This window comes from Malus sylvestris, chromosome 5 (assembly GCF_916048215.2).
Source record: "Malus sylvestris chromosome 5, drMalSylv7.2, whole genome shotgun sequence".
Lineage (NCBI taxonomy): Eukaryota > Viridiplantae > Streptophyta > Magnoliopsida > Rosales > Rosaceae > Malus > Malus sylvestris.
This window is the reverse complement of record NC_062264.1, coordinates 15,022,456-15,038,465: the sequence shown is the minus strand read 5'-3', so window position 1 is coordinate 15,038,465 and position 16,010 is coordinate 15,022,456. Positions and strand designations below refer to the sequence as shown.

At 37.0% G+C, this 16,010-nt stretch overlaps 2 protein-coding genes across 2 annotated transcripts; one reads left to right on the top strand and one right to left on the bottom strand.

The window, feature by feature from the left end:
* The first annotated feature begins 4,370 nt into the window (after positions 1 to 4,370).
* LOC126624467 (cytochrome c biogenesis protein CCS1, chloroplastic-like) lies at positions 4,371 to 8,032 on the top strand. The gene is made up of 8 exons (XM_050293529.1): positions 4,371 to 4,896; positions 5,295 to 5,514; positions 5,608 to 5,719; positions 5,860 to 6,132; positions 6,295 to 6,560; positions 6,813 to 6,969; positions 7,036 to 7,119; positions 7,486 to 8,032. The coding sequence occupies exons 1-8, from the start codon at positions 4,452 to 4,454 to the stop codon at positions 7,639 to 7,641; spliced, it is 1,713 nt and encodes a 570-aa protein (XP_050149486.1). The 5' UTR covers positions 4,371 to 4,451; the 3' UTR covers positions 7,642 to 8,032.
* Positions 8,033 to 10,566: 2,534 nt separating this feature from the next.
* LOC126624468 (4-hydroxy-3-methylbut-2-enyl diphosphate reductase, chloroplastic-like) lies at positions 10,567 to 13,644 on the bottom strand. The gene is made up of 10 exons (XM_050293530.1): positions 13,269 to 13,644; positions 12,971 to 13,167; positions 12,437 to 12,616; positions 12,217 to 12,348; positions 12,024 to 12,098; positions 11,830 to 11,935; positions 11,648 to 11,742; positions 11,220 to 11,405; positions 10,963 to 11,049; positions 10,567 to 10,838 (listed from the first exon to the last, which is right to left on the bottom strand). The coding sequence occupies exons 1-10, from the start codon at positions 13,525 to 13,527 to the stop codon at positions 10,773 to 10,775; spliced, it is 1,383 nt and encodes a 460-aa protein (XP_050149487.1). The 5' UTR covers positions 13,528 to 13,644; the 3' UTR covers positions 10,567 to 10,772.
* Positions 13,645 to 16,010: the final 2,366 nt, after the last annotated feature.

Genomic DNA, 16,010 nt, shown 5'->3' with positions numbered 1-16,010 from the left:
CAACATCCTACGTACATGTTCTTTTAACTATGTTTTGTTGATAAACTCTTAAAATTTACCTTCCTCGCATAAATAACTGTATATATTACTCAAAATAGAAACTATAACAGTTAACAAGATTTGGAACTATATATCATACTTGCATTTTATGAAGGAAACAAAAATAGGAGCTTATGCGTTTTTCTAGAGGTTTAGGTGTGTTTTTTTGTTGAGAAAAAAAAAAGGAAAAACAGTTTTTGTTTAAAAAACCGTTTCCGAATCGTTGCTGTTTTTTTCCCTATCATTAGGAAAAATAAAAAACCAAACTATAGTTACCTGTTTTTAAATTTTGTTTAAAACTGAAAACGTTACCTAGCAGACCTTAAGAACATGACTCTCTCCTTTCCAGCAGCACCTGAACAGTCGAGGGACACACGAGCTTCAATCTCAGGAGCCAGAACTCAGAACCAGTCCCATACCTTCTTGAGAATTAAGGTGAGCTCATTACAGAAAAACCTAATTCATTATAGTTATTTTATGATATATACTTAACTAATTTGTTGTATTTTCTCATTTATCCTACAAAGTTATATATTCATGTATTTTTATTAATTATAATCATTGCAACGCTTTGAAATACTACATTAAATTCCTATGTTTTTTGTTGTATCTAATTCAACTTTTAATTTTGGCCATCGATGGGGTTTAGGATCTTGAAGAGCTCTCATGGATATTGGACGTGATGATGTTTGTGGTTTTGAATGCAACATCTGCTTGGCTTTAGCGCAAGACCCTGTTATAACACCCTGTGGCCACCTCTACTGCTGGAGTTGTATGATGAAATGGCTTTTCAAGGCACATTCCAACAATGAGTGCCCAATTTGTAGAACTGGCATAGAATTCAGCCAACTCATCTTTTCTTGCGGAAAATCGAAAATACAATCGAATCCAAAATCTCCGTTTGAATGCAAAATTTGCTCCGAATTAGCCCGAGACCCAATTGTCACACTTTGTGGCCACCTTTATTGTTGGTGTTGTTTGAACAAATGGCTTAACAAATGGAATTCAAATTCCAACTGTTGGGTTTGCAAGGCGGTTATAGAGGATGAAAAATTAGTCCCTCTCTATGGAAAAGGGACCAAATCACATGGTGTCTCACGTCCGGGATCATGGTCTGCAACCGTTGGCACTGCCGGCACTGCCTTAAGTCTCGAAGTGAAATGTTTTGTTCAACGTGTATTTGCTACGATTGGAGCTCTATTTCGGTTTGGTCGACGTACCATGGAAGTTTTTATGACAAGAGTGTTACCAATTATTGCAATTCTTGTGATGTTGCATCCCTATTTGCCAAGGGAGAGAAAGAATGATTTGGTGGAGAAGGTTTTGGTTTGGAGCTTGTGGTCTTGGTTGATTGTAGTCATTTGGGATGTCCTCAATGGGAACATTAAACGACATAAAAAACTGGTACATTAAATTTGATTATGTTTGCAAGTGAATTGCTCTAGTGGTTAGGTTCTTCCATTTCAACTCATTGCGTCTCAAGCCTAAACCCTTTCCCTCCTCTCAGTGTAATTTACAATATTGTACGTTACATTGGTACAGGTTTTTAGTGTCCCTTTACATATTGGTTATGGGATTTGAATTTGTGCACATGTCAGATGATAGGCCAAAGCTAGGGATTCTATTGTTTAACTCCTTGCTTTGTATGTATTAAATAAATCAACAATGTAGGTACCACATAACATATTAATAATAAATTATCAATTTATTTGATACTTCGATTTTTTATAATGATGATCTTCAAATAATCGAAGATTAAGAAGTTTGAACAATTCTGACTATGATATAACTATAAGAAAAATATGTTATTTTGCAAGTAGGAGAACGAACTCATCCCAAAGTTTAGTGCAAGAAATCTATAAACTACTTGTTATTTTTATTCTTTTTATTTTTTGACAAACAATAGCATTAGTAGGTCAAATTGTTAATTGTTAGGAAGGAATAAGACCAGTGAGAATTGAACCACTACGGTGTATATGCATGATTACTTTCTCCCTGAACTTAAATAGAGTTACCAATTTCCTTGATGAACTTGAATTTTAGCCATCACTCTAAACTATTATAATTGACCAATTTCCCCCATAAACTTTAATTTTATCTGATTACTCCGTGAATTTTTATAGTTGGCCAATTTTTCTCTTGAACTTTAATTTTAGGGTTCTTTAGATATAAACCCTTACAACTCTTATTTCCTAGACAAAAACCCACCTAGTTATAAAACATCCAAACAAAACCCAAGTTTAAAAATGACTGCCAAGTATAGAAGTAATTGACCTATTATTACAAAATATTTACAATTTGTACCACAATATTCAAAATAAAATCAATAAATGTTATTACTCACCTTAATTACAATGAAAATATAATTATTGCACATATTATTACCCCTAACACACACATATATACACATTCAAATGTATATATTACTACCATAAGCTCAATATATGCATATATATATATATATATATGACACACCCTGACCAGAGTTGAGGTATGCTGGCCGACACTCGAAGATGACGTTGCCAAAAGAAAGGTGGCATATAAAATATGAATAAATTTAAACCAAAGCTAGCATTTATTTAATCTAATAAAGAGAGTGTGCAGTAGTGGGAAGAACCCATAAAACATAAGTGGTCAGAGCATAGATGACAGTACGACATAAGTAGAGCGGTCGAATCTAGTTAAGGTACTTATTACACAATCGGAAATAAGCTCGTACATTTATTTAGGGGAATGTCAGAATCGCCAAAGGTCCCTCTTACGCCATAGAGAATTCAGCTAACCAAGTCCTAGAGGGACAAAAAACAGAAGGTGTGAGTGGGCAAAAACAAAGGTTTATAAAACACATTTATTTTTTGAACATACTAACCCCTCGTCATAAAACATGTATAATTTCCAAAAAATCATACTACGTATAAGTATGAAATCAAATATAAATCAACAATAATTCCAAAAATACACAAATCATAATATCTCAACTGTGGCATAAGAAAATCAAGTGCTCATCAATCTATGCTAACACACGAGTTCATGCAGAGGGATTTTGATATGAACAGGACTGGGTGTAATCATAATATACGCTCTATTACTACAATCACATGAAGACTGGCGCTAGGCGCATCACATACAAGTCCTAGTTGCCTATTGCAACCTAGGATAGGACGGGTGTTCGTCGATTAGACTTCTCCGGTGTTCCAACGCCCCTATCATTGGTTATGTCTTGTAGAGGGGAGTGAGAGCTTCAAGATGGTAGTGGTGGCGTCGAAAAATTCGATCGGAGTTGGCCAGAATCAGCATCGAAAAATGGGAGGTCGTAGTTTTGGGGGAGTTGACAGCTTCTCTCTCTCTCTTGTTCTCAATTTCTGATTGGTCCCTTAAACTCTAATCTAATTGGTCCTTGAACAAAATCTGATTGGGCCTCATCCCACAAGGTGGGAATTCAAATAATTTATAATCTAAAATATAAATAACTAAATTCAAACGTCTGTAACTATACCGTTATAATCCGGACGCGCAAATGGCTTTCTCTTATGCGTTCGTACCAACGAGTACTACGCAAATACGCTAAAAGAATAAGTAAAACATTTTTCTAGACGATGGTCAACGGAAGTCAAAGTCCTTACCTCTAGAGCATTTTCGTAAATTCACTCGATTAAAATACATAAAAACGTAAATTTAGGGACGGGTTGTCATATCTTATGCATATAGATAAAAAACCACATAATAACAAAGTAAAGCTCGGAAGGCTACATAATTACACCACATTAGTAATCATATGATATGATAAATGATTCATCAACATCCAATCATAATCATTAATTGACATAACATATACACATTACTTGTCATTTTAGATGGTACACCAATGTGATACAAAATGTAGTCTAGCATTATTCATAATAAAATGTAAAATGAGTTTCTCAGGAACCATTTGATAACCACTTAATTTTTAGTTATTAATTCTTTATTTTCAGTTTTCACCTTTTGAAAAATAAAATATTGTTTGTAACTATTTTCAACTTTCAATTTAAAAAGTAAAAAAAATAAAACTCAAAATCAAAAAGTGAAAAAGTGAAAACTCAAAATCAAATTTTGAAAGCACAAGAAAGTATTTAATTTTCATTTTCTTTAAATCTAAAAACTGAAAATAGTTACAAAATGAATTTTAATTTTCAAATGTCAAAAAAATACAAATTTTATATAGTAAATATAAAAATAAATCGGCAAATGTGTATGTTTTGACGTGATTCAAATTCGACGAAAATTGAATCTAAGATATCTCACCTAAATGAGAAAATGAGAAGAATACTATTAGTTGTATAAAAATATCTCCTTTTGGGATAAACTAGCAGAAGTACCGGTCGTTACACCACCCCCTCAACTCTGAATCAGTTGTTTGGAGCTTGATATCAATGGTGGCTCTAAACCCCACCACAGCCCCCAAATCATGTCTGCCCAGAACCCATTTTCTCAAGGCCCCTCTCCTCCACTGCCCCTTCAAGCCCATCACACTCTCTTTTCACAATTTTCAAATTCACAGACGTTCCTTCCGGCAGCCACCTCTCTCCCTCTCAGTCACCACCACTTGTGGGCTGAAGACCCCTCAAGACAGCAAGAAGAGCAAGAAAAAAGGAAATAACATAACCAAGCCAATTATACTCTCCGAAGGAGCGCCGCCGCCTCTTGTGGAGAAGAGTGGCGACGCCGACGGAGGCGAGGAAGCTTCGGTGAAGTCAGGGAGTGGGAGTGGGGTGATGGTTCTGATGAAAAGGTTGCCGAGAAGGGTTCTTTCGGTTCTGTCTTATCTGCCTTTGGCTATTGGAGAAATGTTTGCCATTGCTGGTCTTATGGCTCTGGGTATGTTCAGTTTTTGGGTTTTGTTATCTTTGAGTAAGCAGCGTAATGACTTTTGCTTTTGGCTTTTTTCAGTTTGTTGTTTGCTAAATTGGGTTACTTGCTGGTGCTTAATGCTTGTTAGTAGTTGCTTTAAATTTGGGTTTTTTTTGAATATTCAATCCAGGTAGCTTGTTTCCCTGGCTTATAACAGTGAGGTGGAAATAAAATTTGATTTATTTGTTTTGGATAATTTATTTGTTTTTTCATGAAAAACTAGAGTTTATAAGCAATGCCCTTTTCGGAATGCGCATAATTGTAAGCAATGCCCTGTTTTTTCTTATGAGGTATTGTAAAGAGAGATGTTTTTATCTTCATATGGAATTTTAACTAGGCCTTATGTCAATGCAATACTTCTGCAGGAACTTTCATTGATCAAGGTGAGGCCCCCGATTTCTATTTCGACAAATACCCTGAAAGTAATCCCGTGTTGGGAATTTTCACTTGGAGATGGGTTCTCACCCTTGGGTTTGATCACATGTTCACATCCCCCATTTTCCTTGCACTATTGACTCTCCTCGGTGCGTCACTAATGGCCTGCACTTACACTACACAAATACCCCTTGTCAAGGTTGCAAGAAGGTTTGCTTTCGTTTTTTGTTTTACTTTATGATCCCTAACTGGAAATGAGTTGCACACCGCCCTATTAACGGTGGATTTAATTGGTAATAACAGATGGAACTTCATGCAATCTTCTGAGGCCATCCACAAGCAGGAATTTTCGGACTCTTTGCCGAGAGCATCAGTTCAAGATTTGGGTGTTGTTCTTATGGGAGCTGGATATGAGGTTATATATTTTTATATTCTTCTTTCTTTGTTTACTCTTTTTAGGAAATTTTTATTTTTTGTTAATTCCTCCCCCTGAATTATTTTTATCTCCTTATATTTATAGCTATGTGTTCAATATGGGTCGCTTCATCCTTTCAGGTATTTTTGAAGGGGCCTTCTTTATATGCTTTCAAGGGGCTGGCTGGTCGGTTTGCCCCTATTGGAGTACATCTAGCAATGCTGCTAATAATGGTAGGTGGAACTCTTAGTGCAAGCGGGAGCTTCAAAGGAACAGTTACGGTTCCACAGGGTTTGAATTTTGTTATAGGAGATGTGATGCACCCTATCGGTTTTCTCTCTACTCCAACTGAGGCTTTTAATACAGAGGTTCATGTCAACAAATTCTACATGAACTACTACGACAGCGGTGAGGTGAATGTTTATGTGCTCTATTTTGTTTGCTTTGTGCTACCTTATCTCACATGTTCTAAATGATAACGTTTATAATGATGTAATCATCTCCCAAATTTTGCTTGCTCAGTACTGCTAAATGCTTAGGTGGTTTACCTTTTCACCCCCTCGTTTGTGTCTCAGGTATCACAATTTTACACTGATCTTTCACTATTGGACCTTGATGGTAAGGAGGTACTAAGGAAAACAATCAGTGTAAATAACCCTTTAAGGTATGGAGGGATCACGATTTACCAGACAGATTGGAGTATTTCGGCACTACAAGTACTCAAGGATAATGAAGGACCTTTTAATTTGGCGATGGCACCTCTTAAGATCAATGGAGACAAGAAGCTTTATGGGTCCTTCTTACCCATTGGAGATGTGAATGCTCCTAATGTTAAGGGAATGTAAGTGATTCTCCTACAGCTATATCTTTTCTTGTACCATTTGAATATGGAAGCTAAATTCCCAATTGGTTCTTGTTGGTGTTTCGAACAATTACAGAAGGCTCAACTGGGATGGAGAACCTTTAAAGCTTAGACGTTGCCTTATTTCCCCTGCCCCTTCATCCTTAAAAAAGGAGGGGCAGTGACCACATCTCTATTGGCAGATAATTGTTTCCGGTTGTTGCTTACCTACATTCTTTTATCTAATTTCAGATCAATGCTTGCTCGTGATCTACAATCGATTGTCCTGTATGATCAAGAAGGAAAATTTGCTGGAATCCGACGACCAAGTTCCAAGCTTCCAATTGAAATTGATGGCAACAAAATTGTTATTGTAGATGCAATTGGGAGCAGCGGTCTTGACTTGAAGGTGATGCCTAAACATTTTCTTCAACTGCATCCATTCTGCCTTGAAACTAAATCGTGTCCTTATCAGACTGACCCAGGAGTGCCGGTTGTATATGCTGGATTTGGTGCTCTAATGCTCACTACTTGCATCAGTTTTCTTTCTCATTCGCAGGTAAAATTCAATTATACGTCTTACCAGTTAGTGTTTTGTGTTTATAAACCAGAAATCATGTACCCCAATTTTGATGAAGGTTAAAAATGGTTTATATTTGTCTTCATCAAGTAGGCTTACATGTAATCTGGTGTCATCAATTGGCACTGCCTCTATTATAATCGAACTTTATAGTAGGATCACATAAATTTTCTAATGCACAAGTATTTGTAGTTTGAGATGGTATCATAGATGGGTGCCTATATCTTACATTGATATTTCTTTCTTTGGTTTTGTTATACGTAATTGTTGCGATTATTGAAACTGTTCCCCCAAATTATTAATATATGCTTATGTTCTTTGTTTTCTCCTCTGCTCAAATTAAAGATTTGGGCCTTACAAGATGGAACAGCAGTGATCGTAGGAGGAAAAACTAACCGAGCAAAGGGAGAGTTTCCAGAGGAGATGAACCGCTTGCTTGATCGTGTTCCAGAATTAGTTAACTCGCCTCTTTCCAGGCAATCAGATAGCATTGTTGGCTAGTCTTTGAGGCATCTAAGATGGAATAGCTGTTCTTCTGAGCACCGAAGTTAAATCCAGATATCGCTCCAGTTTAAAATGATTGCACAGAACTTCAAACAAAAATAGAGAATTCATTACAAATTTATGAAGCAGAATTCAACACGTCGGCAGAGCAGTTGAATTTGTTTTTATATGTATACGTACCGGGCCTACCGGCATTATACCATTGACAGTATGGTTTCCAGTGCAGGTGCAAAGTCGAAGCTCTTCAATTGTATGTATTTATTTATATATGTCCAATTTTTTTTCTCCAACAACTATCAAACTTACCATGCACATTGTAACAGTTGAGCCGCGTTCGATTCGGACAAGGGTACCATTCTTTACATTGACTTGGCTTTGCATTCTTTCAGTTTGTTTGTGCAAATGTGTTGATACTTGTTTCTTTTGGTCGGCCAAGCTGATTGCAACATTAATTTTCCCGGGTTTAACTACTTATAATCAGTCATATTACTGCCTTTTCACACATGCTCCAGCTGATAGCAGGGCACTGGATTGATAGCGTGGACTTCAAGTAATGCAATCGAGCTTTAGAGAAAGCCTCGGTATGAATATCTGTTATTTGGTCTTGACTGCATAAACCTTACCTCACCCCCCCCCCCCCTTTTCAGCTTTATTGAGAAGATTCAGAACATATTTGGTTTTTTACACCATGATATATATACACTAAAGGGTGGGGGATTTGAGCTAATTCACGCAGAGCTTGAACCTTAAGACGAAACTGAAAAGACTAGAATCCAGTTTTTTCCTCAATACATTTCATGAATGTTATATGGAAACAGTCTCTATTGATGTTGATGCTCCAAATCTTGAAAAGCTCAGTTACGATGGCAACATGTTGGTATTTTACTCGTCAAAGGCTGCGAAAACCCTAAGGTACGCCAGAATTAACTTCACGCGCGGACCATGCAGGACGAACCTTTGAATTTGCCCATCATGATGTTCATCTTGTACACAGGCTTTTTACTGTAATTGTCAACGTTAAGTATCTACCACTTTCAGGTCCTATTTTCGGGGTAAGTATATGCTTCTACCTAGGGATGGGCAAATACCCATTAGTTATGGGTAACCATGGTTATCTGCCTATTTAAATTTGACGGTTACAGTTATGGATAACCATTTAGATAAATAAACGGTTATAAGTATAACCGTTTACCAGTGAAATTTAAATGGGCGGTTATGGGTATATCTCGGTTATAAACGGGTATCCATTTAACCAATTGTTTTAATATATGTAAAACTAAAAAGAAAAAAGAAAAAAAGTTCTAGCTAAGTTTAGTATCCTAAGACATATTTGATTATAAAGGGCCACAACATATATATATATGCCTTACTTGAGAGAAAAATATAGTTGATAGAACGGGCCAATGTTTAATATATGTGATTGAATGTGTTAAAGCATTAGAGTGTTCGACAGTTTTGTTTTGGAGTCTTTTGGAGCTTTGGCCAATTCAATAATGATTACCTTGAGCTTTTAGAAACATGTTATTGTCGACTGATGCGTACCTATATATATGTATATATTTAATTGGCCTCGAGTTTTCAATTAATATTTGACCCAAAAATTATAAATCAATTAAATGGCTTGGATCAATGAACATATGTTTCTAAATAAAAATCCAAATATTTATCAAATTAGGTTATTAGCAGACTGATGCGTACTTACATACATACATATATATATATATATATATATATATGTATACAAGAATATTAATTAACCTACAACCAAGCATGATTCTTGCAATACATTGACCGTCAAATAATTGGGAGACATCACATATATTCATAAATAATATTGCCGTTAATAAATTCATGTTAAATGTATTTATAACGGTATTTAATTGTTAGAAAAAGAAAATTATGACAAATTTCTTTTTAATTTTCAAGTTGTTAAAAAAATAAGTAGACGGGTGAAAAAAATGAAGAGTAAACGGGTTAAAAACGGGTAACCGGGTACGCGGTTATGGTTAAATGGGTGTGCGGTTATGGGTAAATAGGTATGCGGTTATGGGTATGGTTAACCGTTTATAAACGGTTATGGGTATAGGTATACCGTTTATGTAAATACCCAACGGGTAAACGGTTATGCGGGTAAAAACTTAAACGGTTATGGGTAAATAACTGCGATTTCCCGCTAGCCATAACCATTGCCCATCCCTACTTTTCTAACTGGTTTTCTTGGAGGCTCGATCATAGCCTTTTTATGTCCTGGAAATATCGATTTTTGATAGTCATTCATTCGTCTGTACTTTTATTTCTCGTGAAGCATCCCAACTTCGTACATCAGTACATCAATATCTTGTGCATATGTTCAATAAATCCTTAGCACTCCGATGTATTGGTCGATCCATTTGGCAACACAATGAGGATGACGTAGAACATGAATGGATTTCACCAGAGTGTGGCTATTTGTTTGTTGTCAAGACTCAAGACTGTTTGCACGAGTGGATTCCGGCGGCAGCCAGATGAGATGAAAGTGGTAGAGTACCTGTTGAAGCGCAGTGAGGTTCTGAATATCACGGTACTTTATACCCCAAGTAACTACTTAGATGAAGAGATGAACTTGTGGAAGGAAGTTTTTCTTCCATCTTGGGTTCAAACCATCAGTCTTCCTCCGTAGTTTAAATGAATTTAGAGTAAATTATTTTATCGCCTATTAAAAATATAAATGAAACAAAGATGGCCTTGCGAGACGGGGTTTATTATTGCTTTATTTTTACTCGAAGGTTTATTTTTGCTTGGTTTTTACTTATAAGGCTTCCTTTTCCAAGGTTGTGCATGGTCCTTTCTTTGGCGAAATGTGAATGTGTTTGGAGCACTTGTGCTTTCGATTGTCTTTCTGTTTTAGGTTTTCTTTAGCGGCCGTTTGATAATCATTTCAGCTTTAGTTCCTTGTGAAAACGATATCTAATATGCAAAACTTCGGTTACATTGAGAATGTTATTGTGGAACTTGTATATGAGTTTACACTTCTAGGGTACAAGGAGCCTTGCAACATAAGATACAGTAAGACTTTCCGCTCGATTAGACAACGAGCAAGCTGCGTGCATAACCGGGTACGGTGTAGGGATGATGATGCCCAACTTGGATTACGCTAGTTGCAGGACCTCTTCACGCTTGAGGTCGAACACCCTGATAAGAGTGTCTTCAACAACCTGGGAGAAACCCAAATGGATTTGATCAATTATTAAGCTAAGAAGCAAAAATTTCGGTAGATAATGTGAGTTCAAACAAAAGCGGTTCAGTGGTTCAAATAACATTCACATGGATGAGAGTTACCTTATCTGGAGTAGATGCCCCAGATGTCACTCCAATAGTGACAGGACCTTCTGGCAGCCAGTTTTCTTTCTCGACCAACTCGCCATGCTACCAAAGAAACACAACAGACAGTTATGATACGTACAAAGCCTTAGCGAAAAGACAACAAATAACCATACATGTAATTTTGTTTCTGTTATTGTTTTCTGAAAGAAGAACAACGTAAATTTGTAAACCATAACAAACTAAATTGCAGTTCTATGGCTTCAGAGACTCACATTGAGCTTATAAGCTATTCTGTTTCCAGGGCCTATTCTCTTCTCACTATCAATCCAATACGAGGGAATTCCACGTTCTTCTGCAATCTCTTGTAGGTGAGAGGTGTTACTTGAGTTCCACCCCCCAATGACTAACAAAAGATCTAGCTTTTCCTCAACGAGCTTGTACATTGCATCTTGTCGCTCCTGTAAAAGGAGCATATACATCACCGTGTACGTTTCTCAAAATTTTCTGAAAATGTATACAAAACTATAAACTAGCTTCACAAGGGTATGCAAGTTGCTGCTGCGGTGGGGCATTAGAATAATAAACACAATCTTACAAGAAGATAAAACGCAAAGCATGGTTACAAATTGTTCCATGGCACACCAACTACATAGAAATCTAAACCAAACCCAAAAAACCATGAACTAGAGAAAGAACTTGCCTGAGTTGCATCACATATTGTGTTGAAGCTCACAAAGTGGTCATTTATATTTTCCACTCCGTGCTTACGCATCATGGTCTTCTCTACTAATTTTCCTGTTAGATTGCAGATGCAATCAATAATTTACTCAAATAATCTGTTCGCCGCAGATGGACCAACATAACATAACTTCAAAGACTAACCAATCTCTTCAGTTTCCCCCTTAAGCATTGTTGTCTGATTTGCAATCCCAACTTTTACCAGGTCTCTGTCTGGATCAAACCCCGGAGAGAGTGCCTTTTTAAATTTCTGCATTCAAAGCCAATAAAACACTTCAACACTGCCTGATAGTATCACACAACCAAATGAATTGATATAAGCAACGTAAAAACGGTACCGCCATAAACGCCTCTTTAGTTGAGCTAGACCCATTAAGTTCCCCGCCAAGAATATAGTCACACACATACGTTGCCTGAAATACATTTGACATTAATAACTAATTAGCTTGACAAACAGAACGACTGAAGCTAAAGAGTAAAAACTTTTAACTTCGGCAGCAGTTCTACAAGAAAGTACAAAACATTGTATACCTCATCCATGTTTTTCACTATAACGTACTTCCCAGCAAAAGAAGCAGTGGCCACAGTCTCCTCATGAGAATATTTCCCATGAATGATCGAAGTGTAATCTCCTTTCTTGTGCTTCTCCACAGTATTCCAAACCTTCTCACGAAAACACCAACATAACATATCAGAACCAATTTAAATTTTCCCCAAAAATATTAAACGGACTAAAAGTAAAATTGCCAACCTTGGAAACCCAGGGGCAAGTAGTGTCAACAATTTGAACATCTCTGTTACTCAAGTCCAGCATCTCATCCACTCCGGCTCCGAAAGCAGGCAAAATGACCACATCGCCCTTGTTCACCACCTCAAACTGCTTCTGACCTTCCTCTATCGGAATGTTCTCCACCTTCATCTCCTCCAACCTCTGCTCATTTCATCTCAACACAATCAATTAAATAATTAACTAATAATTTTTTTTTTATCACAGACGATATTAATACTCAAAGCTACACTAATGGAGCGTTTTAACCTCGGACAATCCACTACTAGCCACAATCCACCATTAGATGATTAATTAACTATTTTTTCTATAAAAAAAAATGGGCAACCAGTGGCAAGCGTCGATTATCTACCCCTTCCTGGCCTGGAGAGGCTATGGAGAATTTCACCTGCCCGTGGCCATAGTCAAGCAGACTCAGCAGCTCGGAGCATGAGGACATCCTACATTTTTTCGTTAATAAAGACAAACCAAATACAACTGCAAAAATAAATTAAGCACCTTATTGACCGTTGGATTGTGGATGATTTCGTTGGTGATCCAAATCTTATCATCGGGAAACTGCTTTCTGGCCTCGTAAGCAATCTGCACGGCTCTCTCAACGCCCCAACAGAATCCGTACGCCTCCGCGAGCTTCACCTTCACGTTTCCCCAGGTGTACTCGAACCCGTTCTCCTTCAACGTCTTGATAATATCGCCTTAAAACATCAAAACTCAACAATTAAACTTAATTAATCGACTAATTAACTGCTTAATTACTGATTCTGAGGTGTAGCTGCACCGATTACAGCTTACTCACTTGTGTACTCGCGGTTCATGAGCTCCAGTGTCACCTCTTTGTGGCCGAAGCCTCTGCGGTTGTAGTTCTTGCTTCGAGTAAGGTTCTTGCGGAAGACCTTGGCGTCGAAGTCGGACTCGACGGCGGAGTAAGAGGAGTCGCCGGAGCATCGGACGGTAAAGGGTTTCCGGCAATTGAGAGATACTCTCCCGGCGAGGCTCTCTGAGAGGAAGAGATCGTTACACGGTGGAATTCGGCCGAAGTGGAGAGTGATCGCCATGGCTGAGAGAAAGGGAGAGAGAGCGAGAGGGAGAGGCGCGTGGAGAGAGACTGGAGGTAGTTGGCACTTGGCAGTGGCCTTGTTCCTTTTATCTTGGGGGCAACATTGTGCCCGTGCCCCATGAATATTACGTGTTTTTTTATATTTATTTGTCGTTCTACGAAAAGGATCGGGATTTGGGGATCGTCGTTTTGAATCTGATACCTGGATGGCGGGGACGGATATGTGAAATTACCGAAAAGGTTACCGTATATGGCAGGTTGCATGAATCATAATTGGGTGATGAACACGTGGCTTTTGGAATGTACCAAAAAATTTGAAAACACAATTAATGGCTCTTACCATTTAAACAAATTTGGACAACAAAATAATTTTGTGGATTAAGAAATTTTGTCTAAAATTTGGTGGCTCGAAAACAAAAATGGAAAAATGTAGAAGTACGTAATTATTTGGAGATTCGTGTCATTTAGAGATATGTAGTATTAAGAAATTTCTCAAGTTTTGAACCAATTGATTTCATTTGATAAAGTGAAAGCTACAAATTATAATTTATCCAAAAATAAATAAAAGCTAATTTATCCGATAGTTATAATTCATGATTTCATTTGATTTCGGTGTGGTATTTCATGATGAATCCGATAGTTATATTGGACATTTAGTTCACAATATACTGCATGTGAAAGTTAGGGTGATTGATATTACAATGATAGTATCAATGAGCTTTGAGTGGTTCAAGTTATTGGAAGTCTGCTTGATGGATCCTCCTCAACGAAATGGTGGTTGATGATATCAAGACAAGTCCATGATGTTTTTGTATATAGAGACTCATATTTGTAAACCTCTTGATGTGGTTGTGCACAGATTGGAAAAGTCAACCTTTACTTTTTAATTTTGATTCTTGATGATTTGAGGAGCGGTCTAATTTGATGGGAGATGCACTCCTTAAGGGATGTATGTTTTCTTAACATTTTGAATAAAACTACTACCATTTCGCTTTAAAAAAACATTCAAAAAAATTAAAGCATACTCATTAATTAGTTCAAAACAAAATAATACATCTGAAGAAAATTACCAACAAACCTTTAAAATTCCATTCCACTTAAACTAATTTCTCTAAAACTGTAGACCCTTACCACACTTATTGCAAAAGCCAATTCCAGCCCACACAAAAAAGTGGTTGGGAGTACGACCTGACCCTGCCATCAAGTGATCTACCGCCAACCATGCTTAAATAGCAGCCAAGCCACTTAAGGGATCTGGTCTTCCGCAGCTGACAGATCTATAACTCGACTCTTCTTTATGCAACTTGGCTTTGGGCACACTTCCGGCGTTTTGAACAGACCCTTGAAGTAATGCACATTATTAATGACGGCTATAAGCCTGGTCTCACAATATTTCCTTTATCCTTACCCTTCACTTAACCTATGGTACTACTACTCTCGATTTCAAATGTGTATTCCGTCGTTTATCTAACTCATCTAACTAATGGTAATGCTTGACTCCTACTCTCAAATTTGGCCATATCATTTTCTTTTCCTTTCTTCCTATTTTTTTCTTTGTGATTTTACCCATTTTATCTGCTTCACCGTAGTCACGGGTAGAATGAAGTTTCTCATAGCCTCTCCTATGGCCTTTTTTTGAAAAATAAAAAATATTTTTGTCAAAATTTTAAGTTTATTTTCTTTCATCTAAATATAAGATTGGCGAGACAAAATTGATGACATAGAGTGTGCCATTCAACTTTCTCCGTTAGATTTACAAGAAAAGGGCCAAAACGTTGAAATCGGTAAGGCTGATTAAACTTAATGATCAAATAAAAGCATGTGAACAAGGATTCTAATTAGTTAATCTCTATTTTAATTACTTTATGAAATTAACTATTGTGAACTTGTTACGTTCAAACTAGAGAATCAATATGAACGCAACGGAGACGATGAACAATATCGTAAGCAACTTGTTAAGGCCATTGAAGAAAGCCTCGAGTATTCACACAGCAGGTTCCCCTCAGCTTTTTTTGGGTGATATATCTGTAACAAGTGAAGGGATAAACATGAAGTTTTTTAATTCTCGTCATACAGGTCTTATTCATAAGACTGATCATCATTTTCTTCTTGCTTGAGGAGTCCTGCTCAACAAAATCAAATAGATTGTGATAAAACTGTAAGTGCAATTACCCCTTACCACTTAACCCTCTAAACCAATTAATTCATTCAGTTAAACCAAGCAAACCACACAAATTAATCAATTAAATCAAACAAATAAAGGAAATTAATTTAGGATTAGCAGGTGACTTGCCTGGTGGAGGATAATGCTGTCAACATGGATTAATTTTTGGACTCGTTTGGAAGTGCTTTTAAAATGACCGAAACGCTTATAAGAAATTTTTTTTGAGTTTCAAAAGCACTTAAAATGTTTCTTGTAAGAATGACCAGTTATGTGCTTCTTCCAAGAAGCACTTTAAGAGGTTCTGTAGGATTTACTTG

What these genes read in the sequence shown, in the direction of transcription:
- LOC126624467 (XM_050293529.1), top strand. Translation starts at nt 4,452, where the DNA reads ATGGTGGCTCTAAACCCCACCACAGCCCCCAAATCATGTCTGCCCAGA. An exon ending in ACTACTACGACAGCGGTGAG is followed by an intron (nt 6,133 to 6,294) that starts GTGAATGTTTAT and finishes TTTGTGTCTCAG; the next exon opens with GTATCACAATTTTACACTGA. An exon ending in GCAGCGGTCTTGACTTGAAG is followed by an intron (nt 6,970 to 7,035) that starts GTGATGCCTAAA and finishes TGTCCTTATCAG; the next exon opens with ACTGACCCAGGAGTGCCGGT.
- LOC126624468 (XM_050293530.1), bottom strand. Translation starts at nt 13,527, where the DNA reads ATGGCGATCACTCTCCACTTCGGCCGAATTCCACCGTGTAACGATCTC. An exon ending in ACAATCCAACGGTCAATAAG is followed by an intron (nt 12,617 to 12,970) that starts GTGCTTAATTTA and finishes TGAAATGAGCAG; the next exon opens with AGGTTGGAGGAGATGAAGGT. An exon ending in CTTGCCCCTGGGTTTCCAAG is followed by an intron (nt 12,349 to 12,436) that starts GTTGGCAATTTT and finishes TTTCGTGAGAAG; the next exon opens with GTTTGGAATACTGTGGAGAA.